The following is a 21,603-nucleotide window of genomic DNA, read 5'->3' as shown; positions in this document are numbered from 1 at the left end:
CCACAGCCTCTTGGACTCATTCCCCTTCTGGATTACTGCTGGGGAGCCTACCCAAATCTCATGGTTTTTTTCCATGGCTTCATCACTGATGTGTAATGTCAAAGCCATAAGGTCTTTATGTGAATGCTGCCATGCTTAATGCTGCCTCTGACCAGTGCTGAGGCTGGGGCAGTGTCAGAGGAGTGTGACAGCAGATGGTGCCAGCAGCATCTCCCTCCCCACACTCCTTTGTGGTTGTATCCATAACTTTTCTTATGGTCATCTGTAAATCCAGAGGAAAGCTGGCTAGTAATGCTCATTCTGGTTCTTCATGCCTCCCACCATTTCTAGTACAGCATGGGCAGAGTGGCCATCTCCAAAAGCCAACTGTACCATGCCAGGGAGATAGCAGGGCTGCAGGGGCTGCTCTCAGGGCTGCATGTGGAATTTGCAGGCTGTGGGGTCTGCAAAATGCTCTGTGGGGCCCATAAATCCACTTTTGGGCCAAGGCCATGCCTAATTCCCTGCCGGCTGCCCTCGTCCTCCCTCCCTGCGCCCTCCCCACTCCGCCAAAGGGAGCTGACGGTTATTTTCCCCTGCTGCATGTTTCTGGGCTTGCTTCTGTTTACGGAGATGGGAGTTAAAATAACTGATTGATGACTTTGTTCCATCCCAAACACTTTGGGGAAGTTTGCGTGGTTTAGAAGGGAGAGTTGGGAGCTGGGATTTCATTAAGCACTTGGCTCCCGGCACTTCTCCAGCCATGCTCCAGGGGTGGCTAATGTTGTTTTTTAAATCCTGTTTTGCTGTCCCAGGAGCCGGAGTGGTGATTTCCATGGTTTGTAGGAGAACTTGGAGATGTGGCAGGTCCCTGAGGTTCCCTCTGAGCTCTGAAACACCAGCAAACCTCGCAGCCACCACAATATTGTTTCACTTAAGCCCTCCTCCACCGCTTCATCAGCACAAAATTGCACTCCAGCTGCCTAAAATCTTTGGAAAAGAGCCAAAAAAATGAATTACTGGAATTTGTTTTCATTGTGCGGATGAGGATTTACAGGCTATGACTGGGAGAGAAGGAGTGAGTGGACCTTTTTCCCCTCTGAAAGGATTTTCTTGGGAGCTAAAGCTTCTACTGGGGCTCAGTAGTGCTCAGCTCCATAAACATCATTTATGGAACAGATACAAAAGGCAGCACACAGTGGGGACATCAGGGGAGCCAGGATCCAGGGAAGGGCTGATTTTAGCTCTGGAGCTCAGGAAGGTTTTTTCTGCAGTGGTGAAAGAGCCAGGACTGAGGAGACAGTAAGTGCCTGTGCTGGTTGTGGGGTCTGTTCCACGGGGTAAGCCCCCACATATCCGCTGGCACCAGCACAACACAACTGACTTCTGACAAATAAAAGAGTGCCCTCTGTTCCATGATTCCATCTGTAAAGGAAAAGGGCTTTTGCTAGTGCTTTTGCAGGGCATATTTGCTGTTGGAGTGCCCAGGGACTGTCACCTTCCACCCTGCTGCACACAAATAGACCCACGTACCCTGGGGAGGGATTCACTGCTCACTGGGATGTCCTGGACTGCAGAAGGGTCTCACTGGTATTTCCCTCCTATGGCCGTGGCCATATCTGCTGTCTCTCCTTCCCATCAGAGCCTGGAGAGGCAGAAACCATGATGCTGTGAGAGCACCAGAAGTGCCTCAATAGTGAATCCCTTTTTAATTAAGTGTCTGAGCTGGGGAAATTAAGATAAGAATACTGACTCATTTAGAAATTCTCTTTGAGATGAAGAAGGCCATTATTTTCAAGCCCTCCATGAATAATGGATATCCCAGTCTCTCCCTGGAGCTTTAACTGCTCAGGGACACATGCAGGGCAGCGCCATGGTGTGGGGAACATCCTGCCCACAGATGTGGCAGGGCCTGAGCTATTGCACAACCTCTGATCAATGATGTAAAAGTGGTTGCAGGATGGGAACAGGCGTGAATGGGAATGTGGCCAGGTCCAAGCCAGGACAGCACCTCAATGGGGACATTTACACTGCAAAGGAAGGGCAGGAGCAGAGCTCCAACCCACAGTCCACCAGCTGTTTGCTTTAACTCTGGACAGGGTTGGGTGGACAAAGACCATCCTGTGTCAAAGTCCATGTTGATTTGGGTAATTCATTTCTCCTGAAGAAATCCTTGATTTATTGCTCCTGTTTATGGGTATTGGCTTTGGGCTGGGATGCACTCCAGGCTGTGCACCCATGCTGGCAGAGGGAGCAACCTCCCACACATGGGATGGCGATCGTGGTCTCATTTGTGCCTTTTCTTCCATATTCTTGCTATAAACCAAGTTGAAGTGGGCAGGTTTGCAGTGATTTACACCAGCAAAACATCAGCCAGTTTTTCCTAAAACACAGCAAAATCCTGCCTGATCCATTAGTGTGCAGATCACACACTTGAGGCTTGGTTCTTCCAGTTTGCCTTTATCCTATTTTGCAGGGGTTGCACTGGCAGCACATTGGAGAGGTGTAGGCTGCGTAAGTCAGACCAGAGGCAACAGTGATGGCAGTGAAAGTGAAGCTTTGAGTTAAGAAGTGTTTTTTAGTGTTTGGATGAGCCTCTACACGGGATGGACAGAAAGAGATGGAGCTGTGAGGACAGTGGGCACTCCTTGTTGAACCATGTGGGAATTTCTGTCAGGTTAATTTCTGCAATGGGGCCGTGCCTGGGCTGGGGTAATCGGGGTTGATCCAGCCCCAGCTTTCAGCTCCAAAAGGGTTTGCCAGCATCCCCACTGGCAAAAGAGAGCATGGAAATGCCTCCCCTTCCGGGAGTGCCTGTGGTCATAGGGGCGACCGGAGATGTAAAGTATCTCATGACCTCATGCACTATGCCAAGGACATGCTTGGAAGAGCCGCTCTCTGCGGAGCTAATTGCAGCACTGCTGGGATTCCCCCTGGAATACGTGGCCAGATCAGCTTTCGCTGCAGGGTAAATGTGTGTTTGCCGGGAGCACACCAGAGGCTTTGGTGGGGCCAAGAGCTGCTGGAGGAAGGCCTGGCAGCTCCTGCTGTGAACACCTTGTCCCATCTGAGACAAAAATTGCAGGGAGCAGATTGCAAAGGCAGCGTGGGAGATGAGCACTTCTGCAGAGAAACAACAGGAGCAACTTGAATGCTGGCTCCCAGAAACACCTCCCTGCGAAGCCAAATCTGCATGGGGGGAGATGTCAGCACTGATGCTCATCCTAAGGGACAATCACTGATTTCCTGCAGCCCCATAGCTTGGCTCAGAGCAGATTGCTTGAGGGAGGGTAAAAGCAGATTTGGGGAGCAGAAATTATATCCCTCTGGCTCATCAAATTTAGCATTGATGGTATCTCTCCCCACCCAGAAACTGATCCTTTCCTAAAAGCATAGAGAAGGATCATGTGCCTCCATAAAGTTCACCCAGGAGTATCTTTAAGCTTTAAAAACTGCTTGGAGATATGAAGCTCATGAGAAAGAGGAGTCAGGGGAGGTGTGCCCTGCTTTTTGCTCCTTCATGCCCTGTGTAACTGCCAAGGGTCCCACAGGGATGTCAGCTTTCTCCACATCTCACCTCTCCCCTAGTGCAACAAAGGAGAGCAGCTCTTGAATTTGGCCAATGTTTGGGAAGGAGCATCCAAAGGGAGCACCAAAATATGGCCTTGGGACATACAATCCTATTTGAGAGTTTGGAGGGAGGAGGATATTTGGAGCAACACTATGGACAGGTCCCACAAGGAATAAAAAAGCAGAGGATAAAAGAGGGCACAGAAGGCAAAGGCAAGGAGAGCCACTAAACCCTGTCCAAAAACAAGGGCAAAATTGTTCACTTCCATGGTTAGTCACAACGAAAACATTGGCATTTCATAATTTCTTCCAGCTCAAAAAAAATATCCCGCTAGGGCAGTGAGAGCCCTGACTGGGTCAGTGCATGCTGAAGCTGAAGGGGACCCATGGCCCCTCCGCTGACCCTGTGGGTGATTTTCTTGCTTTACTGGGGACTGGGGTACCAGGTGAAAGTTCCCAAATAATTTCCTCCCCAAATAAATTCCAGCCTGGACAGGAAAGCAAAGCTGCTGTACGGAAGCTCAGCTGAGTGGGAGAGCGATGCACACACAACACCAGATTTTATCCCTTGGTGTTGAGCAGAAAGGGCTCGGCACCAGATCCCACCATGTTTCTTCAGGCTTGACCTCAGGATCTGGTCTGAGATGATAAATTCCATCCTCTTTCTTTTCCAGTTTAGAGATGAGGAAAGGGATGTTACTTAGGTTGACATGTCCTGGTGAAAGATGGAGGAAAGACCCTGAGAGCAGCTCTGAGTGGAAAGATGTAAATTTGGGAATCACTGGGAAGGATGCTCTGGGCATCTGAGCTCAGCAGCATCAGGAGCACCAGCCTGGGCTATCGAAAGGTGGGAATTGCAGCAGGTTTGAGCATGTTTTTCCTGGTACCCCTGTCCCATGGTGTGAAACCCCCAAGAAGGGTTTTTATCAGTGAGGTTTTGATATACAAAGCTGAATCAGAAACAGAGCATTGTCTCACCAAGAAATGGTCTAAAGGCACAGTTTACCAAGTAATTGAGCCAGGAAGGCAGGACAGATCTCTCCCTCTGCTTTAGACACAGGTTTTTAGGAGGGGGATGGAGTGATCCAGATTATCCCCAGGAGGGGCAGCAATTACCATCCCTCCTTGGCAGGTTCAACAGAGCAGCCAGGGCTGGCTGAGCAGGCAGAATGAGGTGCTGGTTTATCCCTGGTGATCACTGGGCTTTGTGTCTCTGTCTTTTGCTACAGAGATTTTGGGGAATTTTGGGTGATGCCCTGTTTCAGACCTGTTTGTAACTTACAGCACAGTGGCACCGTGCTAATTTTTATCATGCTGTTATTTAATGAAAAGGCTGAAAACTGGGAGCTTCCCAATCGCTTGACTTGTGAACTTTGGGTAAGAAGAGAAGCTGTTCCAGAGGTGAGCTCATTTCTAACCCCGGGAAATGACTTCATGGACGCTGGTATTTACTCACAAAAACATTGCATGTCAGATGTCCCTGACTAGACTTTCTGTTTCGAGTCCAGTATGAGACAAAAATTTCCTTGGATGAGCTGCTCCTAAGACAATTCAAGGTTTGGAGAAGGAGGAGAAGAATTGCAGGGGGGAAAAAAGAATCAGCATTAAAACACTCTGAAATCATGAGGTTTTTCTGAATAAAGGGAAGTTTTTGGGCACCCAGCCTGGCAAAAGCACCTGCCTGGAGGGAGGGTGTGGGTGATGAGTCCAGCAAAAGAATCTCTCATCCTCACCCCCCACAACAACCAGCAGCTGGAGTTTCTCTCAGAGAGGAAAATACAAGTTTTTCTCTTTGGGAAGCCAAGCCCCCAGCAGTGATTTATCAGAATAAACAGAAGCAGGTTCCCTGCCCTGTGTTTGCTATAGGTTAATGGAAATTATATCCCACACTGCTCTCTCTTGATGAGATAGATCCCAGTATATACAGGGTGTCTGATGGAAAAACACAGCACTTGCATTTTTATTCAAGGTTTGCTCATACAGAAATTGTCACTGGAACTGTATCACCCAGTGTGGTTCCTGATTTCTGTTTTTTCCAGCATCCTGGGATGATCCATGTGGATTTGGGGGGATCAGTCCTATTTGGAGACGCTGGGGGAAGCTCTGTCCCCTCATGACCCAGCACTGGACTGCAGCTCTGGGGATGTACTGGGGCAGCATCCCAAGAGGAGATTTCGGGAAGAGCCAAGCTGGGATGTATGGAAACAAGCCCTGCCTGCCAGCACTGTTTCCTAATCCTGGACACCAAAACTCTCTGATCGTTAAACCAGTGTTCAGAGATTCGGCTGAAGGCTGCCATGCAGACAACATCCAAACTGACCTTTGAGGAGATGAGCAAAAGAAAAAAAGAGAGAAAACACAAGGGGGTTACTGTGAAAATGCTGGAGAAAAGCAGTCATTTCAATAAGGGACCCCACCCTTCAAATAAGACTTATTGCTAATGCATGCCCAGGACATTTCTGTGTGATGGTATGCTAAAAAAATCCTCTCCCCAAACAGGGACTAAAGGCTTTGTTGTGTCATGAGCAAGGCTTACAATTCCCAAGAAAAATCCTGTCCCTCTCTTGCATCATACAGCCAGGGATGGAGAGGACATTTCTAGACAAGAAGGCCATCGGCCATCGGCCAGGATGAAGGACAAACAGGGAATACATTCCTGACTTGCTACTTAATTGCTTTCATGCAGGTGCAAAGGGCTAAATGAAAAGAAAATAAGGATGAGTGTGTGGGGCCTAATTAATCTCAGCTTTAAGCAGGAGCCTAATGTCAGGAGGAGGTGGCTGCTGGAACAAACAGGCTTCCACCCAACTTCTGTGCAGATTTTGTGGTATTTGTCCTCCAAGGGCCAGGCTCGTTTCCAAGGCACTGGTGGGTGATGCCCCTGTCAGGTAAGGAGGTGATGGGGACAGTCCCACCCTATGTGGCAGGGCTGGCTGGTGCTCGCTGGCAGTGCCAGCAGGGTCTGCTTTCCTCTTTCCCCCTGTATGGAAAGCACTACACATGTAGGAGTTGCTCTCTGTGAGTCTGAGCAGAGTTTCATTCCTGATCCCTTTTGACAGCTCCATGCAGAAGTGATGGAGAGTTTAGGGGATTCCAGGGCAAACATGGTCCAGTGCCTGCAGCACTGGTCTCAGGATCTGGTTCCTCTGCCACACAAGTTGACTCTTAAACCCACAAAGGTTTAAAAGTCAAATTGGAAAAGGGGAAAATATCTTTTCTGCTTGTGCCCAGGAACACTCCTGCTAGCACAGCAGCCTCAGAGATGGTGCAATCACCCTCAGAGCTCAGGCGTTTCCTCTTGAAATAAGTGGGAGTAGTTTTAATAATGGAAAACCTAATCCAGAAAGGGAATCTCCTCCTCTTGGGGAACAATGCAGAGCCACCACTGCCAGCCCGGGATCTGCAGGGACCTGTATATCATGGACTCTTTAATTTAATAGCCTGGAAAATGTGAAGGTCTGTCTGCATGTCAATAAAGTCCCAGTGAAACCCCTGGGAGTGTGTTTGCCAGCGCTGGCCCCAGCAGGGCTTGGGGCTGTCCCTCTTTCACCCCCACAGCTCCAGAAGAGCAGGATGTCCTCAGTTTCCCTCCCTGTCCTCACATTGCACTTCATATTTTTTAAGCTCTTTTGAGCTCTTTGTCCCTCCCAAGGTCCTTCCCCTCTCACTGTGTTATGCTGCAAGAAATACAGAAAGAACCAGATGGAAACTGATAGACTGCAGGAAAAAAGTGTATTCATTAAAATGGCAAAATGAACCACATTTCCCCTTATTAATTCCCTCCTTGCAGCATTTCCAGTCCAAGCATGTACCTGTGATGCTTCCCTGGACCCGTGTGGTCCAGGAGCATCTCTGAGGTGCGTGTGTGCGCGTGTCTGCGAGTTTCTCGGTTGTCTGAGCAACGGGACGTTCATCACTAACTCCCAGGATAATTAACTCATTCTCCTGTATTTATAGCAAACCAGTGCAGGGAGTGTTGGCACTTATCCCTGATAGAGCCACGTTTGGCCACAACGTTTTGAATTTTGGCTGTTTCTTGCATTACAGCAGCTTTGTCATCATCCCCACTGCCTGCTCATTAAGTGGGCAGCTCATTAAGCTAACAAGGGCAGGGCTGATGATGGCTGCCTGAGCCAGGCTGCCCATGGGTGCCTGCCTCGGTGTGCCCCACTCCTGGTTTGCAGGTGCAGGGAGTGTTTGCAGCAGCATTTCCATCTCCAGATGCCTGCATATGCCTGTGCTAACAGCAGCGTCGCTCCTGGCTTGCCTGCTGGCAAGGGGAGATTTTACTGCTTCAAGGTTTGTTGCAGGGATCTGATGCAAGGAAACGTTGGAGCATCCTGACTCAGCACCGCAGCGGAGGGGGACCCGTGGGAAAGACACGGAGCATCTTCTCTCAGCATCAGGGCATGCGTATGCCAGGTATGTTCCCGTCAGCTGGGATAAATCCTGACCTGCTCTCGGATTTCTCGTTTCTTCCAGAGAAGCAACTTGGTACTTTTTAGCTGTTCTTTCTTTTTGCTGCTTGTTTGTTCACTTGGTCTTTGGGGAGGGAGGGGTGAAGGAAGCAAGGGGAAGGGGGCTCAGGGGGGGTGTGGTGGGGCTGGAGGAGGGCTCATTGCAGCAAGGTGTTGTTGCAGAACTGGGGAGACAGATTTGATCTCTGCTGTTCCTGTTATTTGTACAAAGGTAAGGAATACTTTATTTTGGAATCAGCAAACAGGAAGGTGATTGAAACAGTAGATGTGCTGTACCTGCAGCTGGGACTGTAAACAGCTTGTGACCACAGGAACTGAAAGTGTCTGTGTCCTTAAAACGTGAGTTCTACTCGGGTAAAAAGGGCAATGAAATCAAGCGTGGGGGACAACCACACTGCTCATCACTCCCCAGCCACCCCTGTTTTAGGGAGGGTTCTACCTTTCCCTCCTCCTCCTGCTTTGCCTCCAGAAGGGAAAGGGACAGAGGTGTTGTGCTGGTGCTGCTTGGGTCCTGGGAAGGTCCAGCCTGCTAAATGCCACTGTGATCCTCTCCCAGGAGCCACTGTAAGACTCTGGACAGTGTGGGATGCCCCTTCTGCCTGGTCACCCCCAGCTGCTCCTGCCCATGACCCCAGATCTGGCACTTGAAATGGAGGTAGATCATTAAGGTTTAGCACACTAATGGGAAGGGCTCTGGGGTTTCTAAAAAACTGAGCCCTGCTTACAAACTCCCTTTGGAAGGACAAGTCCTTGAACCGAGCACAGCTGCCCCAGCACAGGCTCAGCCAGCTCTGGTATGACCTATTCCCAGCAGGATGCTGGCAGACAGTGACTGGTTCCATGGTCCTGGCCACTACTCCTGCTTTCCCAGCTGCTCAGCCACCTTGCAAAGAGCTAAAAATATATGTCTGTGTGAGCAGTCACTGTAGCTACAGCCAGAGAGGGTGGCCAGGCTGGGTCACTGTGGTGGGGGGACTCGGTGACTTTGCAAAATGGGCAACACAGAGGGGACAGGCAGGGACAGGATGGGACAAGACGGAATGGGACAGACTGCTGCTGGTACCTCCAGTGCAGATCCCACCATCTCCCCACTTTTGTTGAAGCTGCAGCACTACAAAGCCTCTAAGATGGGGTTCACTTTGCTGCTTGTGTTTCAGCAGGGGATGAGCGAGGAGCAGCTCCCTGCATCTCCCCACTGCCCCACCACGCAGGAGGACACCAATGTCTCGGCCTCTGCGTTCCCCCAGTACTGGGTGGAGCCCCGGTTCACCCAAGCAGCCAAGGTCCGTGTGATCATCACAGCCATCTTCTTCCTGCTGGCAGCAGGCAGCAATGCAGCCGTGCTGGGCAGCCTGCTGAGGAAGAGGAGGAAATCCCACGTGCAGCCACTGATCCTCAGCCTGGCGCTGGCCGACCTGCTGGTGACAGTGATGGTGATGCCTCTGGATGCAGCATGGAACGTGACAGTGCAGTGGTATGGAGGGGACATCTCCTGCAAGATCCTCAACTTCCTCAAGCTCTTTGCTATGTATGCTGCTGCCCTGGTACTGGTGGTCATCAGCCTGGACCGGCACGCAGCCATCCTCCATCCCTTCTCCCGTGCTCACCGCCGCAACGGGATGCTGCTCCGTGCTGCCTGGGCTGGCAGCGTGCTCCTGGCTTTGCCCCAGGTAAAGTTCAGTATGCTCCCCATGGAGTTTGCCTAGGCTGGGGTGGTTTTGGAAAAAGGCTTCTCCGTCCAACATCCCCAACCAGTCCATCCCAATCCATGGACTCCACAGGCACCAGAATAAGGCATGAGTTTGGTGCCCAGAGCCTGTCTCCCAGTCTGACACCAGCAGGAAGGTGCTCTCCATGCACAGCCAGCAGCATCTCTAGGATGCAGTGCTCTATTCCAAATTCTTTCTGAGCTTTTATTTGGTTCTCCATTTCAGCTTTTCCTCTTCCACCTGAACACAATCCCAGGAAGGAATTTCACCCAGTGTGTTACTCATGGGAGCTTCCGAGCACACTGGGAGGAAACTGTCTACAACATGTTCACCTTCACCACCCTCTACATCACCCCCCTGAGCGTCATGATCGTCTGCTACATCCGCATCCTTTGGGAGATCAGTAAGCAGCTAAAGGTCAATAAAGGTAAGTAGATCCTAGCCCTTAAATGACTGAACTTCTCTATCCTGGAATTGTTGGGTGTGTCACAACATCCTTTGAAAGCTAAGAAGTTTTGCACAAACCAACTAAGAGGTTTTGCACATTTATTGACCCCAGCCCTTGCTGTCTTCTGCTTCCTGTGGGACACGGACCAGATTATGAGATGATCTTCCCTCTCTGGCAGAAGCAGAGTCATGGATGGTTATGTTGTTTTGGTTTTCCCCTATCTTCAATTATCTTTTTGACTCTCCTTGGCAGGTTTGACAAGAAATCAAAACGAACACATCTCCAAGGCACGCATGAAGACTCTCAAGATGACCATAGTGATTGTTGCCACCTTCATAATCTGCTGGACCCCTTACTATCTCCTGGGCTTGTGGTACTGGTTCCAGCCAGCCATGATCCAGAAGATGCCAGAGTATGTCAACCACAGCTTCTTCCTCTTTGGCCTGCTGCACACCTGCACTGACCCTATCATTTATGGACTGTACACCCCTTCCTTTCGGGAGGATGTGCAGCTGTGTCTCAGGGGCATTGAAACAGCCATCACCAGGCAAAAGAGACACAAACCCATCTCAGCCTCAGAGAAGAACACCAAGGATGGTGCTGCAAATGGTGGGGTGGCATCAGGGGGCTCCAATGGGACAACTGTCAGCATGGTCTGATGAAGAGATATACCCACAAGGGGATGGCAAGCACAGCTTTGGGACTATTTTGTCCTGTAAGACCATTTTGGAGACTGTCATGACAAGGTTCCCTACTCACCTTTAGTGGGTGAGGATTTCTGGCCAGAAACTGAGAATGTGTCTTCTTCCTGTACTCAGGGTGAAAAATTTGGGGGTATTTCTGGTCTTTCTGCTGTATTCTGGCAGTGGTGTGACAACTAGAAAAACATGTACCTGACACATGCTCCAGCCCTGATTCTGGGATCAAGCTTCTCCACACTTCCAGCATCAACCTCTGGGAGGAAATTTACCATCGCCTCTGTGGCCCAGGTCATGCCTCTGGAGTGGCTGATCTTCAAGTGCCCTTTGCACCTACACCCAGCTGTAGAGCTGCATGGATGGTGCCACCATGAGCCTGCAAAGGTGTGATCACAGGCTTTTACTCTGTTTTCTTCACCCATTGTAGGAAAAGCTCTCTGGAAATTTCAGATCTCCTGACTCAGAACCTGCCTGGTTCTCCCATGGCTGTGTGACAAGCCCTGGGAAAGATCTAAATATCTGGAGATTGACTAATGCAGGGGCATTCATACCCCAGGCATGGTGGGCAGGGAGGGAGTGCTGTGGGGATGGAGGGACTCAGGCAAGAGTGGTACAAAGAACCACAGCAGGGTGGGGTGAGGTTTCTTCTCTCTTTTGAAGAGAGCCAGAAGGGAAAACAAACCCTGCTACTGTTTTCTGGTGTGAAGGGGATGGTACAGACAGACAGACACATTACACAGCAGCTCTGTGGGCAAACCAGGAGAGAGAGTATTTGGGGTAATGAGAACCAGACCTGACACTGCCCCTTTCTGTCCCCATGTCCAGAGCACAGGCTGGCAGGTTGCAGGCCACATGCAGGCCACATTTGCTTTACCCCAAGCAACACCAGCCCCTCAGCTCTGCCCCAGCAGAGCAGGTGCAGCCACCCCACAGGTGTGTTCGAGGTGTCCCAATGATGGAAGGGATGGGATGCAGCTGGTAGGGCTCCACCAGCACCTTTAGTGCCAGATGGAGGTAAATGAGGGCAAGGAGGACTTCTGGAGGGATCAGCTGAGCTGTGGTGAGTAACATGGGTTGTTTGCTTTCTACCATAGTGCCAAAAGTTGCTTGTGAAGGCAGAAGTCTCTTCTCTGGGTGTGGGTTGAAGAGATGAGGTTTTTTCAACTGTGTTGTCCTTTCCAGGTAATTAGAAATAGTGGATTATTTCTTTTTTTCATTCTCTGATGGTTGTTATTAAATGTGGGGTTTGCTTTTGAAGAGAAATTCAGTTTTAAGCCAGGTGGGTTGTTGTTTTCTTAGTTTAGTTAAACCTTTGGACAGCTCAGGAGCTCTGGACTTGGCAGGAGGCAGTTTCTTGGCTATTTTTGTGGCCATTGCAGCTTTGAATGACCATCTGGACTTTATCAGGATGAAAGAGCTTTGTTTTAAAAACAACCCCTGTCTTGCTGTGGTTGCGTGTGTAGGGAGCTGGGAGATGTCTTCCCCTCTAGAAAACAAATCTCCTTTGGGCACTGAGGGGGCTTTTTCTCAACACTGTTTCTAAGAGGTGTTGGCTCCCCATCAGCCAGAAAGGATCTGCATTGGTCTCCCAGTTCACCAGCTAACAAATCATTGAAATTAGAGGGGTGGCAAGCAGTCCTTGCAGGCTGGCTGAGGCTGGGCAATGAGGGCGCAGGAAGCCACAGTGCTCACAGTGATGCTGAACTGCGCTTGGGTATCCAGCCCTTGCCCTTCTGGTACTAATTATTATTTATGCTAAACATGTAGCCCAAGAAGAAAAAAAAAATCAATTAGAACTGCAGGAGCCCAGACCAACTGGAGGGGACAAGCATGAGCTGTTTAGGAAGCATCCAAACTCCAATGAGATGCGTAATCGCAGTTTGGCTTTCCTGGGCTCGTTCTGCTCAAAGTTAATTACCCAATGCTAACAGAGCAGGGGGTGCCTGATGCCAGACTGGCAAAAAAGGCTTCTTGTAAGGTGATGGGAATGGCTTGCGGTAGGGGAAGCTAATTTATTCATCAGACACTCCTTTGGTCTCTTTTGTTTGTACTGCTGATGGGAGGCAGACCTTGAAGGTGCGTTAGTTTTCTGGCAAGCCTTGAATAAGTAGGAAAATGTCTTTAATCTACTGAAAATTGTCTTCATCCACTTTTTGCTGAGTGGGAGCAAACAGATACGACATTGCTCATACACGTCTCCTCTTGCCCAGCAACAGGAGAGCTCAGAGATCTTCTTTGAGGAGCAAGAAATACTTTTTTTTCCTTGTGGGAAGGATTTTACACCCCATGGGTACAGTGAAAAGGCAAAAGTGGGTTTGGCTTTAGGGGGACTCTGATCTTGCAATAATTTAGATTGGAAAACATCTCTATGAAGAGTAGGAAAATGGGAATTCTGGCAAGCATATGTACCTTAGTCCTTAGGGGAAGCATGGCACATTCTTTTGGATTCTTGCAGTCACCATAGTGCTGCTCCTTTTGCCCAACTCTTTCATACCTCCCCTCCTGTTGCTGATGTTCAAAGTGACATCTTGTGGAGTCTGGAGTGTGGGCAAGGTGCCCAAAGTGACAGCTTTTATGAGAGAAGGAAAATGTCACTTGGAAACGTGTGCTGCTGAGCCATGTGTCCACTGCATGCAGGAAGGGGGAGCAAGCAGGTGGGCAGCACCTCCCTGGGGAAGCTGGGATCAGTCTGGGTCCTGCCAGAGGTGGGCCAAAGCCCAGGCCTGGTTTGTATATTCCTGCATTTCTGATTCTGCTTTTCTTGTATTTGCTCACACTTTAGAAAGCACAAGATTCTTGCATCGCTTCTTAGGACCATGAATCCCCAAGTCTCGCTTTCCCCCCAACCCAGGGGTGGTTCTGCTTTCTGTGGTGCTTCCTTCTCTCTCCCCCCACTGCCTCAAACCCTTTGTCTCCAACAGCACCTGCTCTTCTCCTCAGCTGGCTCCTGAGATCTCTGTATATAAATATATATAAAATAGAGAGAGAAAATACTTTTTATATTTATTATCTATTTATGCTTGTTGGAGGAAAATTCTCCTGCTTCCTCAAAACCTGCTCATTCCCACCAAGGAAACACGTTACCACACTTCTTGCAGTCCCAGGCAGGATCAGATTTGTCTAATTTGGTAACAATTCCGTAATATTCACCACAGTAATGTAATGAACATATTAATAAGAGCAGGTAGCTCTGTATTTTACAACTCCTCGACCTCACCCTGGGCCGCCTGCTTCAAACACAGCGGCCCTTTGTTCGGGAGGAAATTCTGATTCATTCCCTGTTAGTGTTTTTATAGCACTGTGCATGTTCAAAGAGCCACGCAAGTGGCTTAAGAGGCTAACACAAACCTTGGGTTAATTCATAATACTGTTAGTTACTCAGCACAATACCCACATTAATCCAGATGACTGCCCCTCGCCACGTTGGGAAACACATGCTGAAATCAGCAGGGAGCTCCAAAAACAAGCGTGGGAGTAGGATATTAAGTATTTTGCCAGGCTGCTAGGTAGGATCTGAGCACCTTAAATGTATTTAAAATATTTTCCCACTGCTGTTGCCTCGCTCCACAGCTGTGGAGCTGAAGCAATGATGAGGCTGTGCCCAGAATCCCTGCAGGCCTGAGCATGAGGAATGGGGCTACAAGCTCTCCAAGGGATACTCCAGACACATCCATCAGCCCCCACCTGAAACCACCTCCTTTTTTGGGGTCTATTCAAACTGATCAAAGCAGAAAAAGCTGGTTTTGTTTTGGTTTTTTTTTTTTTTCTTTTTTTCCTTTGATACCTGCTGATTTCATTGCAGAGCTGGATGTGCGTGTCTGCCATGAGCCCCCACAATGCTTGCTCTCTGGGGACATAGCCTGGAACTATTATTACTTCTGCTTACTCTCAGAAACTTTCCTATGCAAAGAAACCCAAAGAAAAGAGTTTTAAATCCCTGCTGTGTTCTTTTCATCTGGCTCAGGAGCTCCCAGGTTTGTGCCTTTCCCTGCAGTGCAGCAGACAGCCATCCCACAACTGCTGCTCAACCTCCTCCTTTTCCAAAGGGCCCCAAACAGCCCATCTGTTCCAAAAGAAGGGGTTTTTTTCAAACAAACCAGGCTTTTACAAAGCAGTATCCTTTAGACAGCATAAAATACCTCCAGGTTTTCTGGCTGGCACATTATCTCCCCTAAACTTGTATATTTACATGGCACAACATTTAATATAACATGCTGAAGACAAAAATAGACAAATATTCCCACGACCCCTTTGCACATCCCAAACCCCAAGTTTCTGCACTGAAATATCAAGGAGTAAACTATAAAGTAGTTGAACCTGTTGCACAATAAATTATTTGTTTATGTATATTTTAATTGCAAATCTCTGCTATAATTAGCACGGACACTTCTTGGGCTGAGGCGCTGCAGTGTCCTTTGACAGTGAGCATTATTAACAGGCTCTTAAAGGCAATGGGGAATTGGATTATAATGTTCTTGTTTTGCAAGCTGTATGGTGAATAAATAAATTTGTTCTGGCAGCAAAATTAAGCGGGATAAATGTGTCTAGCTCCAGTCACCAAGAAGAGGGGTTGCTGTAAATGAACTTGTTCTCAGCCTTGAATTAAAAAACTTGATTACCAGGACATTATTTCTGGCAATTAGGTACCAGAACAACATCAGAAAAATAAGAGATTTTCTTTGAAATATTTAATGAGTAAGCTAGTAATCACATACTCATTTGCTGGAAATATGTGATGAGTTGGGGTTTTTTTTGTGGTTAGGGTTCACTGTGCAATGAAAATCTGCATACATCAAATCTACTAAAGGCTGGACTGCAAGACTGAACTGTGGCACCTATCTGACTTTTCTTTGCCTAGAATCCCTGGGTCTTCATGGGATTACCCCACGCCCAGTCACTAATCAGAGGACAGTGCTTTGCTCCCTTTTCTGTTTCAGGCAGTTGTAGGTTGCTTTGCAAACACAACAAACAGCAAACACAAATGACTTGACAGGAGGGAGAGAGGAGAGAGCATTGCCCTGTGTATGTTGCATTGCTAACTTGCACGTGGTGTATTCTCTAACAAATCCCCAGTTTGGTAAGAACAATCCTTATTCAGTATTGATGCTGAAAACCCTGGGTTTGTCTAATCTGCACAGTAAGCTAGGATAAGACAGATCACGGCTGAGACCACAAGCCTTGTAGATGTTTGTGCTGGTTTTGTCCAGGATACAATGAATTTTCCTCATAGCAGTGCAGTAACTATGTTTTGGATTTGTGCTTAACTGCCAGCTGGGATGAAAACACAACAATGTTCTACAGAGGGGAAAAAACATACTAGAAACCGTTTAAGTTCTTCCATTTGGCGGTTGTTTTATTTCTTACTGATTTTTTTTTCCTTACAATCATTATGCTGAAATATAAAAATTCCTGGCCAAAGTTAGTTTTAAAATTTTAAAAGTAATTCCATCTGCATTGATACATGCCAAACATCACTAGATTCAGTTTCTGAAAACACACTGATAAGATTCCCAAACAGGTTGCTTTGCCTGACATCCAGAAAAATCCTCCTTTCCAACTTGTGCAAACATACTTCAGCTTGACAGAAAATAAGTTACACCTGAGTGTTTCCATGCTTAGTTTTCATTAATCTTAAATAACCTTTTTTCCATGGACCCTTAACAATTGGCTCATGCTAAGCCGCACCACAGTGATCCTTTTCAGCTGTACTAGGCATCCTCATGAATCCCAGGAACACAGAAATAAGAATAATTGCAGAGATGCCATGAGGATTAATATATTGGTGACAGAAGTGGGCACCTTTATTTCCAGAGCTCTGGAAGACAGGCAGTGCACTGCAGATCAGCTATTGTTAAGGCACGTGGTGAAATGAACAGTTTATCATCTCGGCTGGTTCATCTCTCCGAGTCAAACATTCTGTGCCAGTAGTAGATGAAGGTTGGTGAGTTGCTGGCCCCTATCGCTATCAGCAACAGCAGGTACAGCATCATCATTACAGCAAAACGGTGGGTGTAGAACCAGGAAGATTCATTAGAAGGCCTGAAAGGGGAAAAGGGCATGAATTCTGTCAGAGATGCACAAATATCTTGGCAAAAAGTATTTCAGGCTTCATTATTTTAAGCAAATCCTATAAAAACAGGAAGTTGTTCCACAATCTCTGTAACTAAGGCAGCCTGATTTCCACCACATCCCTTTTCCTTAAGTCTCTGTGCACAATTCTGTCTTTTCTCCCCATGTTCACACCTTTCCCTGTGGTCTGGAGCTGTAGCTGCCTGGCCTGTAGACATGTGTTGAGTAGCTGAGTGAACACTGCCACTTAGCACTTAGGATAGATAAGGGCAGAGTTAAAACTGAGGCAGTTGTAAGAGGTGCACTCACCAGACATTCACTCTTGGATTCCTGCCACAAACAGATAATTAGACCTCTCAAAGACTCTAAGTGCTTACAGGTCTGGTAAAAAAAGCAAATTTAGCTTAGCCTGGGAATGTCAAAGAGCAAGGCAGAGGCAACATGATAGTGTAAGATTTCCATAGAAAACAGGCTACAAACAAATTCTGGCAGTGCAGTATATCTTTCTTGGTTGTTTTCTATTATTTTTCAACAATGAGATGTGTTTATCTGGCTGTTGTAGCAGCTCATCCCTCTAGACAGCTGAACTCTTACCTCCTATGCTGCTTCTGTGAATACACTAGCAAGTATTTAACTCGTAAAAGCTGGTTGTTTGTGACAACAAAGTATTTCTGTGGTACGTCTCCCCCTTCGCTGTTTTTCACTCTTGCTCTTTTTCTGTCTATTTCTTCTGAATCTGAATTGGGAAAAGAAAAAAAATTGCAGAACTTCAAGTAACTGTAAAAAAGTAAACAACCAACACCCCCATACACACCCCCCAGAAGAATGGGAATGAGATAACCAAAAATCTAGTCTTGGTATTCCCCTGAATCCCTCAGCATCCAAGAATAGAGTGAGAAGTTTGCTTGAGGCTATACCACTCCTAGTCATCCTTGGTATGGATGACATTATGGCCCAGACCAGGGTGACAAGGAGGTAAATCTCCCATCCAGTGCTCAAGGAGCCACTGATATTAACGGGGAAAGAAAAATAACATGAAGGACAGATGTAACTGCTACACAGTTATTACTGTGCTAGCCTCACCTTTCTTTTTCACCTGACACTTTACATCTGGGTGGTCAATGATCTCACAGACAGCCACACAGCTGAGGACAGAGCCCAGTGCACTTCGCTGCCAGCCGAGGCTGTGAGGGCTGTACAGCAGAGCCAGGCTCAGGTCACTGGTCAGATAGGTGCCTTCACCAAACAGGGATGTCTGAAACAGAGCAGAAATCCACCCTAAAATCATGTGCTGCAAACCTCAAACAACATACAAGTGTTCTTTCCTTTCAGACTGGCAGTTCTGCTCCTGAAGGTAAATTACGAAAGGCCTTTCTGACCCATGCTGGGCCTGGTCCATGCACTGTTTTTGTCCTGGCACAACTTCCTTGGGGTGGGGCTGCTGCCCTCTCCCATCCCTCAAATTAGCTGCTTGGCAGAGCACTTGGTGTGGACAGATTCATGCTTTCCCGGATTTGGAGTTAGTTTGCCAGCAAAAGTATTTTACATCAACATGACTGCACTGCTGTTCAAAGGCATTTCATCGATTTATTGAGACTGTCATCATTCAAGTAATCTAAACTCCCCAAACAAGACAAGGTTTTACTTCATTTAAATCCATGCTTTACTAGAAAAGAGGAAAGAACTTTTCAATTTGCCACACTGGCTAAAATTATTACTCCAGTAAGTCCATTGTACCCAGTAAACCATTACTCATTGAGAATGTGGGGAAAAAACACAATCCAGGTTGACTGGAATGTCAAGCAGGTGCTGTGTCAAAGCTGCCTCACAGCTGACACAAAAAGCCAGGAATCTCAACTTCCCTTCCACTGAAATCAGAAGAGGTGCAAATCCTGTGGGATGTCTCCCTGAACCAGACCATTTTAAGAAGGCTCCACTGGCAAGCAGCACCTGAAACTTTGCTGAATACAAGGCCAGGCAGAAAATCTCCACTATCCTCCGTCTCTGCAGACAGGCACTTCCCAGCTGCAGGCTGTCAGGACAGGATTTTCAGAGGAATTACACTTCCTTATAAAGAAGCAAAAGACAGTCATAATTTGTCACACTGGTGAAAAGGGTTTCATGCCACTTCCAGTTTTTACCCTCAGTCTGCGCTAGAAAATCCAACACGGCCATCTGCGAAGGCCTACACTGAAATGAACACAGCAGAACAAGAGCATCAGCACATTTCATACCCCAAAAGGAATCTGGGCCTATTTTTAAAATGCATACCCAGCTGCAAGTGAGCAAGGGAAGATGGTGTCAATGGCAGGAGCCTCACCCTGTTCAAGTGGCAGTGCAGGCCGTGGTGCAGGATGGAATGGAAGTTCTCCAGGCGGCTCCCGTGGAAGGCGTAGATAAGGTCCCGCTCTCCCTTGGTCTCAGCAAACTTAGTGTTCATTTGATCACAGTACATGACTTCAAAGAGATAGTCTGGAGCAGGAACTGCAGCCCCAGACATCCCTGTGAGTTCCTGGATCTTCTCGTACTTAAAAACAGGAAGGAATATCAATGTTGGTTTATGTGGTTACATTACTCACTGGAAATTCCGCTTCCCGTCCCTTCATAGCGTTTAATGGATTCTGATTATGCTTTTCTGAGTTAGAATTCAACACTCTCACAATTCAGAAGGAGTAAGTAAGTAAAAATCCTGCCAGTTTCTTGCTATTGAAGTTAAATCCTTAATCTTGTCTCCAGAAAAAAACCCCAAACCTGAATTGTAATTATGAATTAATTTATTATGCAAGGACAATATCACAATTCTGCTTTGGCTATTAAGACAATATATTCATCAGCTGATCTTGCAAGAGGAAAAAAAACAAAAACAGAAGCTGTTTTCAGCTTACTGCTAATCTCTACAATTATTTTGATCCCTGCTACAGAAGTGCCTGAGTGGCTCTGAACCTTTCCCTTTTTGGGGCAAAAGACAAGAGTTGTCTTTCTCAGTGACAAGCAGGACCCAGCTCCATGACACCCAAATTGGACTCTCTCAGCCTAAACCATGCACGTGCATGTTATGTTAGCTGCAGTAATCAACTACAATCACTGTCCATCATCAACTACTGACATTGGTAACTCTTTCTTCCAACCAGTGTTCCTGAAAATTTACTTTAAAGCATTCCTCTCTATATACAGAGAAGAATGGATTTATGTTCAGCTGTCAAGCTCTCACAATAACCAACTTAATTCTGGGAGGAGGAAATAGTGTCTGAAGAGCAAGTTTGCCTCAAAAGCCAAATTCTAATTTAGATTTTCAGAATTCAAAACTTACCTCCTGTTTCTTAGTACTTTGTATCATGAAGACTTTAGATGATAGAATCCAACTAAACAGCTCCCAGGTCCTTGTATCTGTATTTGGAACAGATTCCAGAAGCTCTTTGAGGCTTGGTAGAGCCTTGGTATCTGCAAGCTAACAACAGAGGCATTCAGCACAGGCTCCTTAGCGCCATTGCGATTAAACAGGGACCTCTAGTGAAAACGAAACAATATTTCACCCCAACCAACTGAAAAACAGGTTCTGTTCTGAGATATAAACATTTGTTTCCAGTTTGTGGGGAAGTTTGTCAATTGCTCTGAACGCAAATAGCAGGCAAGTTACAAACAGTGATATTTACCAACGCTATCTGTAGGGTTTGTACAGGAACAATCAGACGCACTCCTGAGAGAAAACAATCTATCACAGAGCAGCATGTGCAGTACACCTCACATGGGAGTGTTCAGGTCATGTAACATGCAAGTCCTTCAATATGAATTTGAATGTAACGTTGGCAAGCTCTCTTCACACTTCACATAATATTAGAAACATTCAGGCTGGAAAACACATCTGAGATTACTGAGTCCAACCCTTAGCCTAACTTTGCCAAGCCCACCACTAAACCATGACCCCCAGTGCCACATCTACGTGTTTTCTGAACACCTCCAGGGATGGTGATTCCATCACTTCCCTGGGCAGTCTGTGCTAATGCCCAGCCACCCTTTCAGGGTAGAAATGTTCCAGAATCCTCAATCTTGAGCCGCTTGAGGCCGCTCCCTCTCGTCCTGTCGGCTCCCTACCTGTTACCTATGGCTTGTTACTTCATGTGCTGTCCACACCGGATCTGGGCGTTTCCCAGTGTGGGTTTATCGGTCAGAATCCCAAATACTATTTTAAACCTGGATTTCTTGACTGGATAAACCTTTCATCCTGACTGATCCGTGACCCTGCGGCGCCGCTGCCCTCACCTCTGCGGGCAGCCTGTGCTCCCCATCGGGGCAGGTGCCCTGGCGCCTCGGGCAGCCTCCCCGGGCCGGCCCCAGGCACTCACCAGCCCCTCGAAGTCCTTGCTGTCGCCGCTGGCGTAGCGGCCCGGGAAGGGCCTCAGCGCCGAATCGCGCTTGTAGCTCTGCAGCGCGGCGGCGAACAGGCTGCACCGCAGGTCGGCGGCCAGCGGGTCCCGCCGCGCCGCCTCCCTGGCGCCCAGGGCCGCCTCGCCGGGGCCGGGGCCCGGTGCTGACATGCCCGGCGGGGGCTGCCGAGCACCGGCCGCTCCGACAAGGCGGCAGCGCCCGCCCCGCCGGCGTCGCCCCTTCCGCCGCCGGGGCCGCGGCGTGGCCCCGCGGCCCCGCCCCGCAGC

The 21,603-nt window shown here is 48.0% G+C and overlaps 2 protein-coding genes across 2 annotated transcripts; one reads left to right on the top strand and one right to left on the bottom strand.

Moving 5' to 3' along the window:
* The first annotated feature begins 8,637 nt into the window (after positions 1-8,637).
* On the top strand, positions 8,638-10,843 carry LOC132079711 (gonadotropin-releasing hormone II receptor-like). The gene is made up of 4 exons (XM_059482472.1): positions 8,638-8,682; positions 9,185-9,697; positions 9,962-10,163; positions 10,437-10,843. Exons 1-4 carry the CDS (start codon positions 8,653-8,655, stop codon positions 10,841-10,843), a joined length of 1,152 nt encoding a protein of 383 aa, XP_059338455.1. The 5' UTR covers positions 8,638-8,652.
* Positions 10,844-16,208: 5,365 nt separating this feature from the next.
* PARP16 (poly(ADP-ribose) polymerase family member 16) lies at positions 16,209-21,549 on the bottom strand. Its single transcript, XM_059482119.1, has 6 exons — positions 21,295-21,549; positions 20,262-20,399; positions 19,272-19,478; positions 18,035-18,206; positions 17,546-17,687; positions 16,209-16,921 (listed from the first exon to the last, which is right to left on the bottom strand). Exons 1-6 carry the CDS (start codon positions 21,484-21,486, stop codon positions 16,777-16,779), a joined length of 996 nt encoding a protein of 331 aa, XP_059338102.1. The 5' UTR covers positions 21,487-21,549; the 3' UTR covers positions 16,209-16,776.
* Between the last annotated feature and the right edge of the window lie 54 nt (positions 21,550-21,603).

This window comes from Ammospiza nelsoni, chromosome 14 (genome assembly GCF_027579445.1).
Source record: "Ammospiza nelsoni isolate bAmmNel1 chromosome 14, bAmmNel1.pri, whole genome shotgun sequence".
Lineage (NCBI taxonomy): Eukaryota > Metazoa > Chordata > Aves > Passeriformes > Passerellidae > Ammospiza > Ammospiza nelsoni.
The sequence above is the reverse complement of the archived record's forward strand: the minus strand, read 5'-3'. Positions and strand labels throughout refer to the sequence as shown.

What these genes read in the sequence shown, in the direction of transcription:
- PARP16 (XM_059482119.1), bottom strand. Translation starts at nt 21,486, where the DNA reads ATGTCAGCACCGGGCCCCGGCCCCGGCGAGGCGGCCCTGGGCGCCAGG. An exon ending in GCAAGGACTTCGAGGGGCTG is followed by an intron (nt 20,400 to 21,294) that starts GTGAGTGCCTGG and finishes CTCTGTTGTTAG; the next exon opens with CTTGCAGATACCAAGGCTCT. An exon ending in TGCACTGCCACTTGAACAGG is followed by an intron (nt 18,207 to 19,271) that starts GTGAGGCTCCTG and finishes GCTCTGTTTCAG; the next exon opens with ACATCCCTGTTTGGTGAAGG.
- LOC132079711 (XM_059482472.1), top strand. Translation starts at nt 8,653, where the DNA reads ATGACCCCAGATCTGGCACTTGAAATGGAG. An exon ending in ATCTGGCACTTGAAATGGAG is followed by an intron (nt 8,683 to 9,184) that starts GTAGATCATTAA and finishes CTTGTGTTTCAG; the next exon opens with CAGGGGATGAGCGAGGAGCA. An exon ending in TGCTCCTGGCTTTGCCCCAG is followed by an intron (nt 9,698 to 9,961) that starts GTAAAGTTCAGT and finishes TCTCCATTTCAG; the next exon opens with CTTTTCCTCTTCCACCTGAA.